Source organism: Gadus chalcogrammus, chromosome 18 (genome assembly GCF_026213295.1).
Source record: "Gadus chalcogrammus isolate NIFS_2021 chromosome 18, NIFS_Gcha_1.0, whole genome shotgun sequence".
NCBI classification, from domain to species: domain Eukaryota; kingdom Metazoa; phylum Chordata; class Actinopteri; order Gadiformes; family Gadidae; genus Gadus; species Gadus chalcogrammus.
The window spans coordinates 2892625-2914269 of NC_079429.1; the positions used below are offsets into that span (position 1 = coordinate 2892625).

Sequence of the window (21645 nt, forward strand, 5' to 3'; positions counted from 1 at the left end):
TTTGAGAAGGGGTGATGATTTGTCAAAGATTATAAAACTACAGCATCTATCAAATACCCATAAATCCTGATTCTTGTTTTGTAGAAGAGTCCAGCAGGAGAGAGCAGACTCCCCTGGACCCAGCTGTGTCTCCATGAAGAGTGACTGGTCTATGGATAATCCTCGGAACTTTAAAGATGGAAATCAGTCTATTGAGAAGAGGTGATGATTTGTCAAAGATTATAAAACTACAGCATCTATCAAATATCCTGATCCTGACCATATATCCTGATTCTTGTTTTTGTAGAAGAGTGCTGCAGGAAGAACAGACTCCCCTGGACCCAGCTGTGTCTCCATGAAGAGTGACATCTCTATGGACTATCCTCATAACTTTAAAGATGGAAATCAGTCTATTGAGAAGAGGTGATGATTTGTCAAAGATTATAAAACTACAGCATCTATCAAATACCCATAAATCCTGATTCTTGTTTTTGTAGAAGAGTGCAGCAGGAGAGAGCAGACTCCCCTGGACCCAGCTGTGTCTCCATGAAGAGTGACTGGTCTATGGATAATCCTCGGAACTTTAAAGATGGAAATCAGTCTATTGAGAAGAGGTGATGATTTGTCAAAGATTATAAAACTACAGCATCTATCAAATATCCTGATCCTGACCATATATCCTGATTCTTGTTTTTGTAGAAGAGTGCTGCAGGAGAGAACAGACTCCCCTGGACCCAGCTGTGTCTCCATGAAGAGTGACATCTCTATGGACTATCCTCATAACTTTAAAGATGGAAATCAGTCTATTGAGAAGAGGTGATGATTTGTCAAAGATTATAAAACTACAGCATCTGTCAAATACCCATAAACCCATACATAGATATGATTCTTGTTATTGTAGAAGAGTGCAGCAGGAGAGAGCAGACTCCCTGGACCCAGCTGTGTCTCCATGAAGAGTGACGCGTCTATGGGAATTCCTTTGACCTTTAAAGATTCACGCCCCTCCAGAAAGGAAGGGTAAGGATTTGTCAAAGATTACTAGGAAAAATCCCAAAAACTAGTTCATATTTTTCTAGAAGAGTCCAGCAAGAGAGAGAAGACTCCCCTGGACCTAGCTGTGTCTCCATAAAGAGTGACTGGTCTAAGGGTCAACCTCCTGACCTTAAAGATCACATGGCATGCTACCTTATGAATGCTTTTATATAGCTGTTAGTAGGCCTCTAATACAGTACTTAATGACGTTCAATAAATTCAGCCATGGTGCAGAATTACAGCCACTACGAGCCTGTCCCACAATGAGCTTTCCACAAACGTGCCATTTTTTAGAGGCGGGTCAAGGTGGAGGGTGGGGGTGGTCCTGAGGATCTTGCGGCCACGGTACCATGCGCTCTGTTTACAGTGGATGTATCGCAATGGCGAGGCGCACACAGCCTTTGGCTGTGTTCTGTTAATATTGTAGAACACTCCGGGTGCTCCGGCAGGAAACCTGGAGCTCTATATCTAAATAATATCATGTTATGCATAGATATCTATATCACATAATATATATTATCACGGCCAAAAGCTGTGTTGCCTCCAGACGATATTATTATTGGTTCTTCCACTTCCACATCAATCTGAAGTAGACTGAACCGCCACATGGAGGAGAAAGGGATTGTTGCCCGTGATTGTCTCTTGACATCATGGGCAACATTCCCTTTCTCCTCCATGTCGCGGTTTGGACAGACACCCACATAAAACGTATGCTGGAAAACACATAAAAATGCAGATGATTGAACGATTCTCTCTCTCTCTCTCTGTGTCTGTCTGTCTGTCTGTCTGTCTGTCTGTCTGTCTGTCTGTCTGTCTGTCTGTCTGTCTGTCTGTCTGTCTGTCTGTCTGTCTGTCTGTCTGTCTGTCTGTCTGTCTGTCTGTCTGTCTGTCTGTCTGTCTGTCTGTCTGTCTGTCTGTCTGTCTGTCTGTCTGTCTGTCTGTCTGTCTGTCTGTCTGTCTGTCTGTCATAGGCAACACCTATGCACTTAGCTCAGTGAAATAAATGTTAGATGTAATAGCAAATGTCTTTTGCATGAACATACCCTTATAGTCTTTGTTCCACTACAGCAAATTATATAAAATAGTTAACTTTCAGGGAGACTTGGGCCTAACACATTCAGCCAGTTCGAACAGAAGAACAAACCAGAATAGGCCTGTTTAGTTAGCAGGATTTGATTCCGCATTCCTACACTTATACAATGCAATTCAATGTGGAAGTAATGCAAGTATTCAGAATACAATACTCAGATTGAGTGATGAAACGGAATACGTTACATGTTACATTTTTGGGCATGTATTCTGTATTCTGTAGCTTGATACATTTGAAAAGTAACCTTCCCAACACTGGTAATGACACACACACACACACACACATGTGGCGCCCGCACGGTCATAGCTCATTGTCTCATTGGCGACATGTGACGACATACAGGGAAAATTTCAAATCAGCGCGTCTGAGCCTTGCTTTATCAAAGGCAGAGCAGGATACCTAGTGCTCGTTTTACACCTAACGCCATTTCTAGTTACCGGGGGACCATAGGGGAACTCATATTAATGTTAGAAAACCTCATGAAGTGAAATTTAAACAAACCAGTAGTTTTATTGACCATTCAGGAAATATTTGTGTCTTTGGGTTTGTTTAATATGTAGGGAGGTTGAAGGACTAGGTGGGCTGTGATCTAAAATAACGGACGACATGTGTCTAAGATCCCTGACGGATTCAGCATCATTATTCATTTGTAGGCTGTGGTCACCTTGTCAGTGGACCACAGATGGGAGGATGAGAGGCCAGAGGAGGAACAGAACTTTAGAGGATTTCAGGAGGATTTAAATTCTTTGGCAGTTTGAAGGGGAGTTGTTGTTTTTTTGCTGTCTTGTTAACAGCTAATCTGGTATGAGTTAACAGGTTGTTATAGTTGACAGAGCGCTGGCCAGCCGATGTTAGATTTAGGGTTAGGGGTCACTGTCTGTATGTTATGGATGTTATTTGTTATATGTTATGTAACTCTGAGGAGTTACCATTAGTGTAGACATGGTGATGAGCAGGGCTGTGATCTAAATATAATCATGAAGCTTTTACTTGTCCTTCATAATGAAGGAATACTTTATTGACCTTTTTACTTTAGTATGAGGTATTCTCATCCAGATATAATAAAGTGTGTGTGTGTGTGTGTGGTGTGTGTGTGTGTGTGTGTGTGTGTGTGTGTGTGTGTGTGGTGTGTGTGTGTGTGTGTGTGTGTGTGTGTGTGTGTGTACGTTCTCTCCACAGGCGATCCCAGGAGAGGTCAAAGGTTTCCAGTGCTCAATCTGTACTGCAGAATCAAACAGAGTTGATCAAGGTGTGTAAATGAAACAAGACATTTGACTTCAGGTCTCTCAGCGGTGACCTAAGAACAGACGGAGAACAGACTAGTCAGTAGTTTGACATGTCGTCGTTGAGGAAGAAGTCAGGGGATCAGAAACAGAAAGCTGAGAGGGAGGAAAAGGACCAACAGTTGGTCACCCAGTTTATACAGAGAACGGTTTTTATTTATTCACCTTAGTTTGGTGCCCATTAACACTGAGCTACCTAGTGAATCATAGAATCTTATACCAATTAAATAAATACTTCATCAAACATGAAATTAATTTATATATATCTATGTATCTATATCTATATCACTTATATATGAATCAATGAAAAGAGGATTGTTTAAAGGCACCCAGTGCAACTTTATGTAAACATTCAATGAAAAATAAACATTCAATTTCTAGTCTTTTTTACACGTAGTAAGTTTCAATAACTCCATACCATTACATATCGACATTCAAGGAGCAAAGATGAGACGTCGTTGTGTGGTGAGAACTGATAGAAAATCGTAAACAACAACAATCGCCGGTGGGGAGAAGCCATTTTTCCATTGACTGGAAGCCTGCTTTTGTCAGGATTCTCGCATGGACTGTTGTTTTTGTCTCCCCCTACCTGTTGGAGTGTGATAATTCTGGACTTTGTTTATGTTTGGAGCCATGTGTTGGTCATGCGTCCGGGGTGACACCCATGTCCTTATTTGGGCGACTTCCTGCCTTTTGTTTGTGCCCTCCATTTTCTCTGTCCACCTGTCCCTCATTTTGCATTGATTGGTGGAGTATTTAAACGCTGCCCTTTCTGCTCACTTTGTCAGATCGTCACGTTAGGTACTGTTTGCTACCCGACTGCCACGTGAGTGCGACTAGCGTGAAGCTCTTTAAAGAGAGACTATAGTTTCTGGTCTTCCCAGTTTTGAACCCTGCCTGTTTGGATTAAGCCTTCTGGCTATCAGTTTTTGGATCTCTTGCCTGTAGCTGTCCGTCAGTATCTGTCTGCCTGCCTGCCCGTTTACGAACCCTGCATGTACCTGGAATCTGATTTGCCCGCTGGACTGTATGGAAATAAACCCTTTTTTGATCTGCTATTGATTCCCGTTCTGTGTCGTGACAGTACGATCTGACCAAGATGGAATCAGCAGATCTGGATCAGGTGAAGGCTGTGCTGGAGAGGCAAGGAGCGCTTCTCGGTCGACATCAAGCCCAGTTTCAGACAGTTGAAGGTTCTCTGGGGGCCATCGCAACCAGCATCACAGACTTGGCGGCCCAGCTGCAGCAGGTCCAACTGGCCCTGGTGCGGCCACCCCAGCCTCAACTGCCGACACCGCCCGACCCACCCGGTCCATCTGGTAACCTGTTCCGAGAGCCCCGTCTGCCAGCTCCTGCACTTTATGCCGGGGAACCTGGAACCTGCAGATCGTTCCTTTCACAATGTTCGCTGGTGTTCCAGCTGCAGCCCGCCACCTTTCCGTCGGATCAGTCCCGGGTTGCTTATGTCATTACCCTCTTGGCGGGCCGTGCAAGAGAGTGGGGAACTGCGGTTTGGGACTCCAACTCCCCAGTCTGTCTCAGCTATCAGGCATTCATAGGTGAGATGAAGAAGGTCTTTGATCGCTCGGTGCACGGGAGAGAGGCCGCCCGAGTGATGTTGCAGATCCGTCAAGGCAAGAGGTCTGCTTCTGACTATGCAATAGACTTCCGCACCCTCGCCACCACCAGTGGCTGGAATCCAGATGCCCAGTATGATGCCTTCCTCTATGGACTCTCTGAGGCCATCAAGGATGAGGTCGCCACCCGTGAGCTGCCTTCCACCTTTGATGACCTCGTTGAGCTCGCCATCCGAGTGGACAAACGCCTGAAGCAGCGCGCCGGGGAGCGTGAGCTCCGCCCTCCTCCGAGGTCACCCGCCTCGGAGGCCCCTCTCCCGTTCCTGCCAGCGCCAGCTTACCCCAGCCTACCAGAGCCCATGCAAGTGGACCGTACCCATCTGTCCCCAGCCGAGAGACAGAGAAAGGGACACCAATTCTTGCATGTATTGTGGTAAACCGGGCCATTACTCCCGCCCAATGCCCGGCAAAAGGCAACGCTCACCCGTAGAGGGGGATTACTGGTAGCGTCACTCCTCTTCATCCCTCTTCTACCATCCGTACCCTTGTCCCTGCCACGCTCATTACAGGAGCTCATTCCCACCTCGTGTCTGCTCTTATTGACTCGGGAGCTGATGGTAATTTCATGGACACCTCCCTGGTCTCTGAGCTACACCTCGTCCCAGCCCAGCTGAGAACGCCTCTGGAGGCAAGAGCACTAACCGGAGCAAGGTTCTCCCAGATAACCCATGTCACGCCCCGGTGAGTCTACTCATTTCTGGCAATCATCAAGAGAACCTAGTGTTCCATATGTTAGACTCACCAACTGCTCCCATCGTCCTCGGCCGGCCCTGCCATCTGCGTCAACTGGTCTGTCACCGTTCCAGTGCTGCCTCGGCTACCAGCCTCCATTGTTCCCGACCCAGGAGGAGGAGTTGGGGTTCCCTCAGCACAGACATTCATCCGACGCTGTCGCAGAACGTGGAGGCGAACCCGGGCCGCCATTCTTCGCTCACAGACCAGAATGAAGAGTCAGGCAGACCGTCGCCGCATCAAGGCTCCCCACTACACCCAGGGGCAGCGGGTGTGGCTTTCCACGCGTGACCTTCCTCTGAAGGTGACTTCCCCAAAATTGAATCCACGCTTCATCGGCCCCTACACCATCTCCCAGGTGGTCAATCCCTCTGCGGTTCGCTTGAACCTCCCTCATGCCCTCCGCCGCATCCACCCCACCTTCCATGTGTCCCGTGTCAAGCCCTTCCAGTGTTGCCGTCCGGGTCCCAACTCCGGCCCCAAACCCCCACCACCCCCCAGACTCGTTGATGGGTCTGAGGTTTACACAGTTCGCCGCCTGCTCGACGTCCGCCGTCGGGGTCGGGGCCACCAGTACCTGGTGGACTGGGAGGGCTACGGCCCCGAGGAGAGGAGCTGGGTCCCTGCCCGGAACATTGTTGACCCCTCGCTCATCAAAGACTTTCACCGTCAGCATCCTGCTCCCACCACGGTCAACGCCAGGAGGCGTTGGTAGAGGAGGGGGTACTGTCAGGATTCTCGCATGGACTGTTGTTTTTGTCTCCCCTACCTGTTGGAGTGTGATAATTCTGGACTTTGTTTATGTTTGGAGCCATGTGTTGGTCATGCGTCCGGGGTGACACCCATGTCCTTATTTGGGCGACTTCCTGCCTTTTGTTTGTGCCCTCCATTTTCTCTGTCCACCTGTCCCTCATTTTGCATTGATTGGTGGAGTATTTAAACGCTGCCCTTTCTGCTCACTTTGTCAGATCGTCACGTTAGGTACTGTTTGCTACCCGACTGCCACGTGAGTGCGACTAGCGTGAAGCTCTTTAAAGAGAGACTATAGTTTCTGGTCTTCCCAGTTTTGAACCCTGCCTGTTTGGATTAAGCCTTCTGGCTATCAGTTTTTGGATCTCTTGCCTGTAGCTGTCCGTCAGTATCTGTCTGCCTGCCTGCCCGTTTACGAACCCTGCATGTACCTGGAATCTGATTTGCCCGCTGGACTGTATGGAAATAAACCCTTTTTTGATCTGCTATTGATTCCCGTTCTGTGTCGTGACAGCTTTATTTATTGTAGGTTACGAAAAATAAAGAAAATGGCGGCATTGTTGTTGTTATCGATTTTCTATCAGTTCTCACCACACAACGACGTCTCATCTTTGCTGCTTAAATGTCTGTATGTAATGGTATGGAGTTATTGAAACTTACTACGTGTAAAAAAGACTAGAAATTGAATGTTTATTTTTAAGCCTCGAAAGTTGCACTGGGTGCCTTTAATGCAGCAGCAAGGCCTAACCTCATTTCCTTCTACTTAACTACTATGCAGCCAGGGTAGATCTGTGAATACTGACCTCTAGTGGTGAAAAGGTGCCTGACAAACTTTGGGAACATATTGAAAAAAATGTAAAACGGCATTGAATGTCAATGAATTTCTAAAGAAAGCCTTTTTGCAAGAAAGAACAATAATGAGAGATGCCACTCATGTACCTCTGACATTCATACATCAATGTATTGGGTCATTTCAATTGCGGCATTTAGCAGATGCTTTTATCCAAAGGGACTTACGTCGGTTAATACACATTAACGGCAGAGTCAACCATGCAAGGCGACAGCCAGCTCGTCAGGAGCGGTTAGGGTTAAGTACCTTGCTCAGGGACACATCAACACTCTGGGGAGCTGGGGATCGAACTAGCAACCTTTCGGTTACAAGACAACTTGTCTACCTCCTGAGCTGAACCAACTCCATATGTTTAGCACTAGGCTACACTAGAGCTACCAGTCTATCAATCTATGGGTGGTCAAATGGGTTTTCCAGGCTGGTGGGATGGCTAGGTTGGAGGCCCATTATATTCTTTCATAGGGTCCGCAATCTCTAGCGGTGCCCCCGCTTTATGTGAGCATTGACAGCATCTCTTGTGGTGCTAATAGTCTCCAGGCTTCCCTCTTTAGACCAGCGAGACGTTAATCTAGGACAGATGCTTCTGATGTCCTCAGTTAGTTCAAAGTAAAGTTCTCCTTGATGTTTGTTCTGTTACAGAGGGCTGAGGAGAACGCACATACTTTTCTAGACAAGGAGCTGAAGAAGCTCTGGAGGGATCTCTTCTCTGATTACCCACAATGCTCAGAGAGTCGGAGGGAAGAGGAGGAGGAGGATGGTAAGAATGAGGAGCAGAGGAGGCGCGCCATAGAGGGAGTGGTAGACATCACAAAGCTCTGCCTGATGGAGATGAACCAGGAGGAACTGGCCGACATGCTGTGGAGTGGTAAGATACTCATATAGGTTAAATGGTTTGATCCAAATATGTAGGGTTATTGTGGGCCATCAGGTTAAATTGATTGATCCATACATGTACGGTTATTGTAGGGGTATCAAATTGAATGGTTTGATCCAGATATGTAGGGTGGGGGTATTAGGTTAAAGTATGTTAAACATTATACTGCAGATCAATGTCAGAATTACTCAGTGGAAGAGATGCACTACTATCTTGTTATATCAGGTTAGGAAGTCACTTTCTGCTGATACTAGGGGTGCAACGGATCACAAAACTCACGGTTCGGATCGTGTCACGGCTTTTGAGTCACGGGTCGGATTATTTTCGGATCAACAACAATAAGATAATAAGACAAATGTGACTTTAAATAAAATCTTAAAATGTGTAAAAACTTAATAAAGTGAAAAATTAGGTAATAATCCTGCTTCCTTTAAAGGAGCATTTCACCGGTGGAGGCATGAATATGTATTAAAATTGGGTCCTATATGTAGTCGAATAATAAAATAAAATTCTAATTTGGTGCCGTCTTGACCGAGAAAAGGCAGAAAGTGACTTTTTGGCGCTTGTGGATTGAAGACAATAACACCCACCATGCACCACGATGCACAGCTTCGCTGGCCACTCCCGCTGATCTAGATCTCCGCCTCCCGTTCCTCTATCAGCCTCAGCTGCTCGTCGCTATATTGCGGCTCGTAAAGGTAGCCACGAACATCTGATTCGAGCATCAGATCTTCAAAATCCCCATCTTCTATATCAGATCCAGTACCTTCCGCCATTGTACTTCAGTTTTATCAACAGCCTCTTTCAGAGGCTGTGGATGTTAGTTTCTGCTGGTGAAGTCCCACCCACTGGCACTGCTCTAATAGGTCTGTAGCGTCAGTGGGTGCTTGTAGTCTTACGAGAATCCTCCCCTCTTACACCTCCTATTTACTTCTACGCAAAAATCGTCATATTGCGTCATCTTAAACAGGAAGTGTTGGAGATCGATACGGATCCCTCCAGTCTCTCCAGAAAATAAGGGAATGCTGCACGACCATTCAAAAATATGAGTGTGTTTCTAACGATACAAAGCTTAATGGTAATTGGTGAAGTTTCCCTGTAAGCATAGTCAATATTTAAAAAAATTGCAATCTGAGGCATTATTCCTTCTTCTTTTTAACATGGATAGTAAATAATCCCTAACCCTGGATTTACAATTCAGGATGTCTGCATTGCCTGGGGAGAGTTTAGAGTCTACACTCTCTCCAGGCAATGCAGACATCCTCATCTTTTTTTTTCATCAAGTATCGTAGCGAAATACAGTTTCTGTCGTGTTTTATTTGGCATTTTGTAAATCCATTGATTTCGGATGGAAGACTCATTGCTCATTGCAAAGGGGTTGGTTGTAGTCTTTTCGCTCGGTTCTAGCCCTACTGTTGATACGGAGAACCGAGCGAAAAGACTACAACCAAACATAAACATGTCCGGTTCCGGTTCCGGTTACCGTTTCAATGGGATTTAGGGAACGCCAAATAAAACACAACAGAAACTGAATTTCGCTACAATACTTGATGATGTTGTTAATACCGGAATTGTCCTTTCAACAAGCGCTGATCAAGTGAACGCACAACTCTATTTTTTATTAGCCGATCCGCGGATCAATTTCGTCCCGAACCGTGAGGGTTGATCCATACGGATCACGGGTAACCCGTGAACCGTTGCACCACTAGCTGATACTCAAAAATGATAGCACTGCTAACAAAGTTATAAGATCCATATGAAGTAGGATTTAGAATACTTACTTCATTACACCAGTCCTATTGTTTGGACATATGTATAGCATGCGTCTTCTGGTTTGTGATTTAGGAGCTGTTGCTGCCCAGTACCAACATAAACTCAAGTCTCATCTGAAGAAGAAGTTCCAGTGTGTGCTTGAGGGAATCGCAAAAGCAGGAGAGCAAAGACCTCTGAATGAGATCTACACAGAGCTCTTGATCACAGAGAGAGGCAGTGGAGAGGTCAACAAGGAACATGAGGTCAGACTGATTGAAAAGGCTTCCAGGAAGCCAGCCTATGAGGAAACACCAATTAGATGTGAAGACATATTTAAACCCTTACCTGGACAAGATAAACCAATCAGAACAATAATGACAACCGGAGTGGCTGGCATTGGTAAAACCGTCTTAACACACAAGTTCACTCTGGACTGGGCTGAAGGCAAAGCCAACCGAGACATAGACTTCACATTTCTCCTCACTTTCAGAGAGCTGAATTTACTGAAAGGGAAAGAGTTTAGCTTAGTGGAACTTCTGCATCAGTTTTCTGTTGAAACCAAAGAATCAGGAATCTACAGATACGACCATGACCAAGTAGTCTTCATCTTGGATGGTCTGGATGAGTGTCGACTTACTCTGGACTTCCAGAACAACCCGATCTGGACTGATATCACAGAGCCGACCTCAGTCGACGTGCTGCTGACAAACATCATCAGGGGAGTCCTGCTTCCCTCTGCTCACATCTGGATAACCACACGCCCTGCGGCAGCCAATCAGATCCCTGCTGAGTGTGTTGACATGGTGACAGAGGTGAGAGGGTTCAATGACGCACAGAAGGAGGAGTACTTCAGGAAGAGATTCAGAGAGGGGACACTGGCAAGCAATATCATCTCTCACATCAAGAAATCTCGAAGCCTCCACATCATGTGTCACATCCCAGTCTTCTGTTGGATCACTGCTACAGTTCTGGAGGACTTCTTCAAAACATCCCAGAGAGGAGAAGAGGTGCCCAGGACCGTGACTCAGATGTACAGCCACTTCCTGAGGGTTCAGTCCATACAGGGGGACAGGAAGTATCATGGGAGAACTAAAACTGATCCACACTGGAGTTCGGAGAGCAGGGAGATCATTGTTTCTCTGGGGAAACTGGCTTTTAACCAGCTGGAGAAAGGTCAGCTGATTTTCTACGAGGCAGACTTGGCAGAGTGTGGCATCGATATCAGAGCAGCCTCGGTGTACTCAGGAGTGTTCACCCAGATCTTTAAAGAGGAGTGTGGGCTGTACCAGGATAGGGTGTTCTGCTTTGTCCATCTGAGCATCCAGGAGTTTCTGGCTGCCCTTTATGTCTTTCTGTGCTACATCAACACTGGTGTCAATCTGATCTCAGAAGAACAGCCAACCTCCAGGGAAGAGGAACTCCTCCTCTACAAGAGTGCTGTGAACAAGACCTTACAGAGTGAGAACGGACACCTGGACTTGTTTCTCCGCTTCCTCCTGGGCCTCTCTCTAGAGACCAATCAGATGCTGCTACAAGGTCTTCTGGGACCAGGAGCAAATACATTACTGGGCAATCAAATTAAAAAAGTCCTGCCGGGACTGACAGGAAGAGGGTCACGGAGCAATACCCAAATCGTCCATTACATCAAGCAGAAGATAGGTGGAGATCTCTCTCAAGAGGGAAGCATCAATCTGTTCCACTGTCTGAATGAGCTGAACGACCGTTCTCTAGTGGAGGAGATCCAACAGTACCTGACATTAGGAAGTATCTCCAGAGAATCTCTCTCCTCTGCTCAGTGGTCAGCTCTGGTCTTCATCGTACTGACATCAGAAGAGGAGCTGGACGTGTTTTACCTGAAGAAATACTCTGCTTTTGACGAGGCTCTACTGGGGCTGCTGCCATTGGTCAAAGCCTCCAAAACATCTCTGTAGGTTCACTCATAACATGTATTACAATACGCACAACAAAATATACATAATACTAGACTATTAAAGTTCAAATAACCTCTAAAACGTATCTGTAGGCACACTTATATTATGTTTTACGATACACACAAAACAATATACATACTAATATAAAAGTAATATTATGATGACAAAACAACTGTTAAAAGGGTGCCAAGCACAAAGTGCGACGGCAACCTATTGTAATTCATAGTTTCATTATTATTATTATTCCGCCATGTTTTACTTACACAGCCTAAACCACTCGCACGCTTTTTATGAAACTTACTTTGGCTTTAGAGGCTGACTCAAGTTTGAAAGAGAGCAAATAATACACTGATTGGCCTAAAGGTGGCGCCATAGCAACAGTCCAAAAATGCAAACTTTGAACAAACATATCTCATAACCGCTTCGACGAAAAGTCATGAAACTTTGTTAACACAAGCATATCCCCATGCAGAACAAATATAACTCAAGAACCTATGACTTTATTTTGATACATTTATGAATATCTTGAACTTTGTTAAAAACACTCAGTTCCCTAAGGATCCTAGGTTTTTAGACATAGACAAACCTTTAGCCCAGCAGTTTTGAACAGGTGAGGCGCGCATCCCCTGGGGGGCGCCAAAGAGCCACAGGGGAGGCGAGACACGCAACACGCAAAGCAAAAATACACATCTGTATGAAGCTCTATTGATTGTCCCAAATCACCAGAAGTCAGCATTAAGGGAGGAGACGGGACCCAGCAAAAATCGTAGGAAATATGATCCTGAATGCGTTTCTGGTTTTCTGTGGAGAGCGAGTTCCCCCAGATCTCCACAAAGGCTATGAAAGTCCTAATCCCCTTCACCTCCACCTATTTATGTGAGTGTGGGTTTCCCGCACTGACCCTTATTAAAAACAAATATAGATCAGGCTGCAGGTGGTGGGACATATTGTAAGTTGTTTAAATCTGAGGATTTATGTGGCTGAAATCGTTAACAAATTTGATGAAAATATGTGATTCTGTTCGATCTCATAACATTCCGTTGTCGTTCATTGATCAGAGAGCTGTCCATTGTGCTGATTTTTTTCGATCCATCTCCTTCAAAAGTGCCCTTAAGGCCCAGACACACAGCGCCGATTTCAGCCGTCGGGTGTCGTCGGTAGCTTTGTTTTATTGACTTGTGGATAGGCCTACTGTTGATTGATAAAAGTAGCCTCATTTAGGCCTGCATGAAGTTGGAAATTATTTGCTTTTGCAAAGAATCGTTTATGAATGCACTTTTAAAAAAGTTGTGGCAATAAAATTTCTTCAAATACAATACCTATTAAAAAATATTTACCTTTGATTAGTTATTGAAAGTCATCATTGCCTGGAACACACAAAAGATGGCAATAACTGAAGAGGCGTGTGTTAGGTCAGGTGGATGGGATTTTTTTTTGTTGGAGGGGGGGGGGGGAGCTCGGCTGTCCTTACCTACTCTAAGGGGAGACTCACATTCACCCAATTTGAAACCCCTGCTTTAGCCCATATCATCTATGGACCAATGTCTTCATTCTGACATAAAGCAAAGTCTGTACAATAAAGATTGAAGCACCCAGGAGCCATTGACTTCTCAAAAGGGTGTGGTTTAAAACACATAAAGACTTAAATGCTTATATCAACATTAAAATGGACTGCTATGATCTTGAATCCCATACAAAAGTTGTTCAAAATCAAATTCTGAATAAAACAGACTCAACATATTTCCAATTAGGGTGTGGAATCGAAATGGGCGTGGCCTGTGACTAAAATCACCACAGTTCATAGACGGAATGTTTGATTGGAGCGGGACCAAATTAGTGGATGTTGGGGACCAAAGCTCCAACTGTTTAGGTAAAATAAAGTTGATTGACATAACATCATGGCCGCCAGATGCTCAAAATCATCCAAAAATTAACTTAATGCCAAAAGGCAAGGCTAACTTAAACCAATCATCATAAAACTTGGTGCAGTCAAAGGAACATGGGTCAAGAGGAACACCCCCAACTTGTTCGACATCGGGCTATAGGGAGCGGTAAAACAATTAACTGAAAATGCAGCCTCTCCAAATTGCACCTAGATCAGGCGATTCGGGGAATTATATCAATTAACATAGTTGCAGACTTAATGGTCTGACCAGGTCGTCATGGTCTGCGTCAGGGTCTTAATTGTCTGTTAGGGTCTTAATGGTCTGACTGGGTCTTATTGGTCGGCTTTAGGCCTGGCACCCGTAAAATGCTGCTTGCAGCATTAATTAGTATTGTTGTTAGTATCAACATTTTTCAACTAATATATAACTAACATTTAAAGATCTGATGTGTGATCATTTGTTAAACTATCAGAAAAGTCAATAAAACATTTAATCATGGTTCCCAACATTTTTTTTTTTGTGTGAAGGCTGAATTGCTGTCATCTGTCAAAGAGTTGCTGTAAAGCTCTGGTCTCAGTTCTTCAGCAGACTGCTGAAGGGAGTTTGAATGTTCACAGTAATCTCCTTGAGCTCACTTCCCTGATCCCTGATAGCAGCGAGTAGAGCCGAGGCGCTAGCATCACTGGACGTACTCCCCTCCAGCGTTGGCCCCCTGTGCTGTTCTTTAGCTACACCATGTTTCTCCTGTGAACTTTTTGGATCTTTTAAGCACTTTTAATCTCAGTTGCTAACATGTTCTGTTTATTGTGTGTTAAGGCTGAATGGCTGTGATCTGTCAGAGAGATGCTGTGAAGCTCTGGCCTCAGTTCTCAGCTCCAACTCCTCTCGTCTGAGAGAGCTGGACCTGAGTAAAAATGATCTGCAGGATTCAGGAGTGAAGCTGCTCTCTACTGGACTGGGGAGTCCACACTGTACACTGGAAACTCTCAGGTCAGTTTTACTCAATGTGCATCAGTTACACCACAAGGTTCAATATCAGAAGACTTTACCTACTGCCCCCTGGTTTGAGAATCACTCCTAAATGACGTCAAAAAACTATATCAGCTAATAACTCAGTATCTTTGATGACCACATGTATCCGAGTGGTACAATTTGACACATTACACCTTGTTTATGTGGGATGCAAAAATGAAAAGTATCCCAAATTTTCCATTGCAACTTTCCAATTATACTCACAAAATATAATAATAGTGCCTTCCCACAATCCCCTGTTAACAGGACAGTGGTAGTTAAGAAATGAAGTCTCAGTATTTGCATCAATCAAAGGTTATCGGTTTGAATAAACTAAATGTATGGTTTTCATAGGAAGAACTCGACAATTTATATTTTTTGTTGCCATGACTGTATAAGGTATTTGTTATGTTATCGTTTTTTACATATATTCTTTAATATATATTTTATCTTCAGAATTTCAATTGAAGACATAAAGTACAGAACAAAGTTAAACAATTTAAGATGTAGAAATACAGAACAATATGGATGAATACCAAGCAACATTATACGATTGAATATAGAGATACAGAACATAAAACGATTGAATATGTAGAGATATATAACATGAAGCGATTTAAATCTTATGAATACAGAACAACATAAAACGATTGAATGTGTAGGAATACAGAGCAACATAAAACGATTGAATGTGTAGGAATAAAGAACATAAAACAATTGAATATGTAGGAATACAGAGTAACATAAAACAATTGAATATGATGAGTTGCAAAACCTCAGATGGGTTTCATAGTCGTCCTTGATTTTGAAGCCTGGTAAAAGTGTCTGAAGACGGGAATGGCAAGTGCCCTTAGTGTTTTAGGCTTTTTCAAATGCGCTTAAGCAATTTGATGAAAGGTTGAATTATGGAATTGTAGCCTTAAAAAAGGAATACTAGAGATAGTTGAAGGCCCTACTTTGCTTCGCAGTCCTCCGCTTCGTTAGGTCTGACTCTGTTCACACAGAGTTCAGGATCCCTACAAGGCCATCAGGCGACTGCTGAAGGGAGTTTGAATGTTCAGTCATCTCCTGTAGCGCACTTCCCTGATCACTGATAGCAGTAAGGAGAGCCGAGGCGCTAGCATAACTGGACGTACTCCCCTCCAGTGCTGCCCCATGGCGGCCCTGTGCTGTTCGTTAGCTACACCATGTTTCTCCTGTGAACTTGTTGGATCTTTTAAGCACTTTAAATCTCAGTTACTAACATGTTCTGTTTGTGTGTGAAGGCTGAATGACTGTCAGCTGTCAGAGAGATGCTGTGAAGCTCTGGCCTCAGTTCTCAGCTCCAACTCCTCTCGTGTGAGAGAGCTGGACCTGAGTAACAATGATCTGAAGGATTCAGGAGTGAAGCTGCTCTCTGCTGAACTGGGGAGTCCACACTGTACACTGGAAACTCTCAGGTCAGTTTTACTCAATGTGCATCAGTTACATCACAAGGTTCAATATCAGAAGACTTTTAAAACAATCCCTTTCTCCTCCATGTCATGGTTCATGTACTTCAGGGAGTCAAAGCCAAAGGTCCTTTAGAACGGTTATCCAAATAACAAAGAAGTGTGCAACACTTGTGTTACAGTGTGTGTAATCACACACACACACACACACACACACACACACACACACGTGGCGCTCGCACGGTCGTAGCTCATTGTCTCATTGGCGGGCCAAATTCTCTGGGCTGGCAAGGCAGAGAAGGGGGAGGTGGGATCTCCCCTTATGAGGACACACGGGGAATATTCCAAACCGCGCGTCTGTACTTTGTTTTTTCAAAGGCGGAGCAGAATGCCTAGTGCTCGCTTTACACCCAACGAAATTTCTAGCTACTGGGGGAGCATAGGTATGCTAGGGGAACTGTTAGAGAACCTCAGAATGTGACATTTTCATGCCATGAGATCTTTGCAACATGGAAATACAGAACAACATAATTTAATATGTAGAAATACAGAACAAAATAAAACTATTAAATATAGCCGTTATAATAACATAAAAAACAGATCCGTAGGCACACTTATAACATGTCTTACAATACACACAACACAATATACATACTACTATAAAAGTAATAGAAATACAGAACATCTATAGATTCTATATCTATAGATCTGGCTAAGTTAGAGAAATCTGTGGCCAGCATGCATGGCGCGCAAGCTAAAAACATCAACTTGTGGTCATCCTTTATTGTTAGTATGTTTGGGGAGTAGCCATGATTTGTTTTCCTTCTTCTACTTCTTTACATCTGTTATCCCAAATTTCTGTGTCTGTGTGTGTGGGGGGGGGGGGGGGGGGGGGGTGGGAGTGAGTGCTGTGAATGTGTGGTTTCATTTGTGTACGTGTAACTATTAATGTCAAATGTTGTTTATTTGGTTATGCCTTATTGGTGTTATGTGTCGTATTGTGTTTGGGTCAAAATTGTTTTCTATTGTCTATCTGTGTGTAAAATCATAAAATAAAAAATGATCACAAAAAAGAAATACCAGACCATCGTTATTGTATTATTGTAGTATCAACATTTTCCACCTAATATATAACTAACATGAAGATTAATCTATAATCATTGCAAAACAAATTAGAAAGTTGAATAAAACACTTAATCACGTTCTAACATCTTTTGTTTATTTTGTGTGAAGGCTGAATGGGCTGTCAGCTGTCAGAGAGATGCTGTGAAGCTCTGGCCTCAGTTATCAGCCTCCAACTCCTCTCGTCTGAGAGAGCTGGACCTGTGTGCCAATGATCTGCAGGATTCAGGAGGTGAAGCTGCTCTCTGCGGGACTGGGGAGCCCACACTGTACACTGGAAACTCTCAGGTCAGGGTTAGGGTTAAATGTGTCTTTGGGTATTGTTTAATAATGTAGAGAAGAATCCAGGACTAGGTGGCTGTGATCTAAAAGAACAGACGACGCGTGACTAAAATCCCTGACAGGTTCAGCATCATAACTCATTTGTAGGCTGTGGTCCCCTTGAAAACCCACTTCCTCTTCCTGATTTCAGATGGAGCACTACTGCTGTGTTTCAATAAAGTATCGATAAAGTATCATTTAACTTTATTCATCCAGATAGAATAAATAAATGTGTGTGTGGTGTGTTGTGTGTGTGTGTGTGGTGGTGTGGTGTGTGTGTGTGTGTGGTGTGTGTGTGTGTGTGTGTGTGTGTGGTGTGGTGTAGGTTGTGTCTGGCTGCCTGGTCACACAGGAAGGCTGTGCTTCTCTGGCCTATCCGCTCTGTGCTCCAACCCCTCCTATCTGAGAGAGCTGGACCTGAGCTACAATCACCCAGTAGACTCAGGAGTGCGCTGCTCTCTGCTGGACTGGAGGATCACGCTGGAGACTGGACACTCTCAGGTATGGAGAGGACAGCTCACCACTCAGGGACAAAGAAGTAAGAGACGCCAAGATTGTTTATTGGCCTGTGGCATGTGCGACCATTGACGTACCACGGCATATGCCGTTCAGGAATGGTATATGCCGTTTAGGAACGGTAAGTGCCACCACAACCACTGACATACCATGGCATATGCCGTTCAGGAACCGCATCTGCCGTTCAGGAACGGTAACTGCCGTTCCCAACAATGGTTGGGACACGTCTTAGCATATGGCAAAATAAATGTACACAGTGTGTCTTTTTACAAGACACGCCAAAGACGTTGACGTCGCTTAGCGACCGAGGACTCCGAGGGATCATAAGTCTACGTCACTCCCCGCTCTACGAGCATGTCATGCAGAAGAGACGAGAGCGACCAGAGCCGCAATCATGTCTTGTTGTGCGGTTGGTTGCACAAAGACTAACAAAACGCAGAAGTTTTACAGGATACCATCAACTCGCACACCATTTAAGGCAAACGGGAGACGTCTTTGGTTACAAGCTATCAGAAGAAGCGAATGGAACGAGCAGATGATTAAAGGCTAGGCTTACTACCGTCACCGGAGCAAGTACGGTGCCGTGTTCCAATATCCATACTTCCATCAGTACACTTAAACGAAGTACACTATCCGCACTCACTAAGTGCGCTAATTTTCAGATGCCAGTGTTGTTCCAAATCGAATACTCTGTGGTGCACTGACCAATAAACATCCCGCTTGGAACGGTGAACTCTTTACGCCTAGCAGCTATAAAAGACTATAAATGACTCTATTAATTTAGGCTACGTGGAAAATGCGCAGACGTTGGCTCAGCCTGGCCCTGCCCTCTTCCGCTACGTAGCTAAGATGGCTGCCGTTGAGTACGAAAAGTGTACATCGCCACACGCTTCGCGATTTGACCGTTTTGAGTACAACATCCGGGTCCTTTCAGTACACTTATTTTCGCCCAATCTTTATCGGAACGCCCTACGTACTCAAACTTAGGCTAGTAAGTACGGATAGTATAGATATTGGAACACAAAAGCATCTACCAACAGATCTCACATATCCTAACAACAGAACGGACAAGAGAAACGTATAAAGAGACAAAGTCTCCTACAAGGATTCAACCCACTGCTAGAGGAAGGGGTTTATAAAGGCCGCTGTAACTCATGTTGTGTAGAAAGTGATGAGACAGCAGATGAGGGGACTGTTTCAACATGCTGCACTCCCTGTGTTTCCCCCCCAGTGTGGAGCACGGTGGAGTGTGCAGGCTGAAACCAGCTCTAAAGAAGTGTAAGTGTCTGTTTGATTCATCACAACACACACTTAATATTGAGATTGTCCATCCACACAGCAGGAGGTGACGTCCGTTCATTCAGATCCTTCTGGGAATGAAGATGATGGTTCAAATCATGCATCTTAGTATGTTAAAATGTACATAATTACTGTGATTATATCATGACTGATGATTGTACAACATTAGACATAACACCATAATAATCAGGAAACTATTAATCATAATTACATTCTACAGTCTATTTTATGTTCAAAAAGTAAATTGAATATATTGAATATATTATATTCAACTAATAAATTATACTATTGTCTTGGTGCTTTTATAATAATTATTATTATTTTGTTATAATTCAGGGTATTACATTAGACATAGGACATAATAATCATAATCACATGTTTTGAATGATGCATGCATTTTGCCTTATATTTCAACTAGAGCGGGTGATGCTGTTTATTAAAATAACCATGAAGAGGATGATGATGATGATAATTAATAATAATTTAGCAGCCTAATCATGTCTGTTTCTTCCGTCAGATGCCTGTGAACTCACCCTGGACCCCAACACAGCCAGCAGACGACTCTCTCTGTCTGAGGACAACAGAAAGGCGACGCGGGTTGAAGAGGACCAGTGTATCCGGATCACCCAGACAGATTTGACCACTGGCTCCAGGTGTTGGGTAGAGAGGCTCTGCCTGGCCGCTGTTACTGGGAGGTGGAGTGGAAAGGACGGGTTGATATAGGAGTGGCATACAGAGGAATCACCAGGAGAGGAGCGAGTCGTGACGGCACGCTTGGACAGAGTACCAAGTCCTGGTGTCTTAGTTGTTTTCCTAATGGTTGCTACGCCCGTCACAACGGTGTTCTTAAAGTCCTACGTTCCGGCCCCATTTACACTACCAGAGTAGGAGTGTATCTGGACCGGCCCGCTGGCACTCTGTCCTTCTACAGTGTGTCCCCAGGTGTAGGAGGGTCCTCAGACACACTGACACACTTCGGCACCTTCCAGGCCACCTTCACCCAGGAGGACCTCCTCCCTGGGTTTAGCTTTTTTGGACCTGGTGACTCAGTGTCTCTGTGTCCTGGACTGTCACCGCCCATTCTGCCGGCCATTTGAATTAGCTCTGCAGAAGAGTCTGGAGAAGAGCGATGCATTTCTTAAACACACAAACACCCGCACACACACATTGTTTATGAATCTATATGCACACACACACACATGTACACAAAGATAAACGCATCCATACATCGTTCAGTAATCTATAAACACACACGTAAAAACACACACACACACACACACACACACACACACACACATGCACAGACATGTACACAGTCATACAGATACACACACACACACATCGTTCATGAATGTAAACACACAGCAGGTCTGTGTGCAGGTGGTAAGCAGCAGGTAACATCAGTGTCTCTCGTGGTTCATCTCTCAGCCCTCTCTGTGTTCAGCTGGGCTGCTGAGCGTCAGATTAGAGGGGGCCGCTTGGGTCTGGGGGGTCCTCACAGTCCTGACGTTGTTGAGGACCAGCTGTTAGGGGGACGTTTGAATACCTGTGGACCCATGGACGTACCTGTAGTGCATCGGGTTGTTGAGCAGCAGCTGTTGGTGCTCTGAGGGGTCAACCCGTTCAGTGGAAGTACAACAAGTGTTTGATTTAAATACTCCACTGTGCTCCAAATGCTGCGTTTTATAGGGCTTCTGAAAGGTTCAGCATGACAAACCATGAAAGGAAGATTTTCCTTTGGGTTAAGCAGGTTACACAAAGATTTACGGTATGTTATCTTACTACAATATTTTATATATTTTCAACATCGTATTAAAGGGATCTAAAATCAGTTTCTATTTTGCCATGCCTGACATGGAACGTGATTTAAAGCAGATTTAACAACATATTCATAAATGATGATAAGGGTTCTATGGGTAAGGGTAACAATGTTGTAAATTACTTTAAACAGAAGATCGGTTATTTGTGTTCTGTTGGGAACAACAAGTCACATGTTCAGTTATTAAAGATGCCTGTTTATGATTTGTAATTGTTCATCAAGCATAACGTTAATAAACAACTCAGTGCATCAACTGAACGTTCTTGTGTGTTCAGATGATTCTTCCCGTTAGTTCAGTTGAAATCCCCCAAGTCTTCCTCCCACAAAACAG

The 21645-nt window shown here is 44.4% G+C and overlaps 1 protein-coding gene and 1 long non-coding RNA gene across 2 annotated transcripts; both read left to right on the forward strand.

Moving 5' to 3' along the window:
- The first annotated feature begins 308 nt into the window (after positions 1 to 308).
- On the forward strand, positions 309 to 13321 carry LOC130371564 (NLR family CARD domain-containing protein 3-like). Its single transcript, XM_056577392.1, has 6 exons — positions 309 to 402; positions 477 to 593; positions 679 to 795; positions 3281 to 3350; positions 7993 to 8218; positions 10073 to 13321. The coding sequence occupies exons 1-6, from the start codon at positions 335 to 337 to the stop codon at positions 11908 to 11910; spliced, it is 2436 nt and encodes an 811-aa protein (XP_056433367.1). The 5' UTR covers positions 309 to 334; the 3' UTR covers positions 11911 to 13321.
- A 4834-nt stretch (positions 13322 to 18155) lies between these two features.
- Positions 18156 to 20101, forward strand: LOC130371573 (uncharacterized). Its single transcript, XR_008893206.1, has 3 exons — positions 18156 to 18181; positions 19428 to 19474; positions 20013 to 20101. It is a non-coding gene; the product is annotated as an uncharacterized LOC130371573 (long non-coding RNA).
- The last annotated feature ends 1544 nt before the right edge of the window (positions 20102 to 21645 follow it).

Coding starts and splice junctions, on each gene's coding strand:
- LOC130371564 (XM_056577392.1), top strand. CDS start 335: ATGAAGAGTGACATCTCTATGGACTATCCTCATAACTTTAAAGATGGA. Junction 3,351..7,992: donor ATCAAACAGAGTTGATCAAG/GTGTGTAAATGA, acceptor GTTCTGTTACAG/AGGGCTGAGGAGAACGCACA. Junction 8,219..10,072: donor GGCCGACATGCTGTGGAGTG/GTAAGATACTCA, acceptor TTTGTGATTTAG/GAGCTGTTGCTGCCCAGTAC.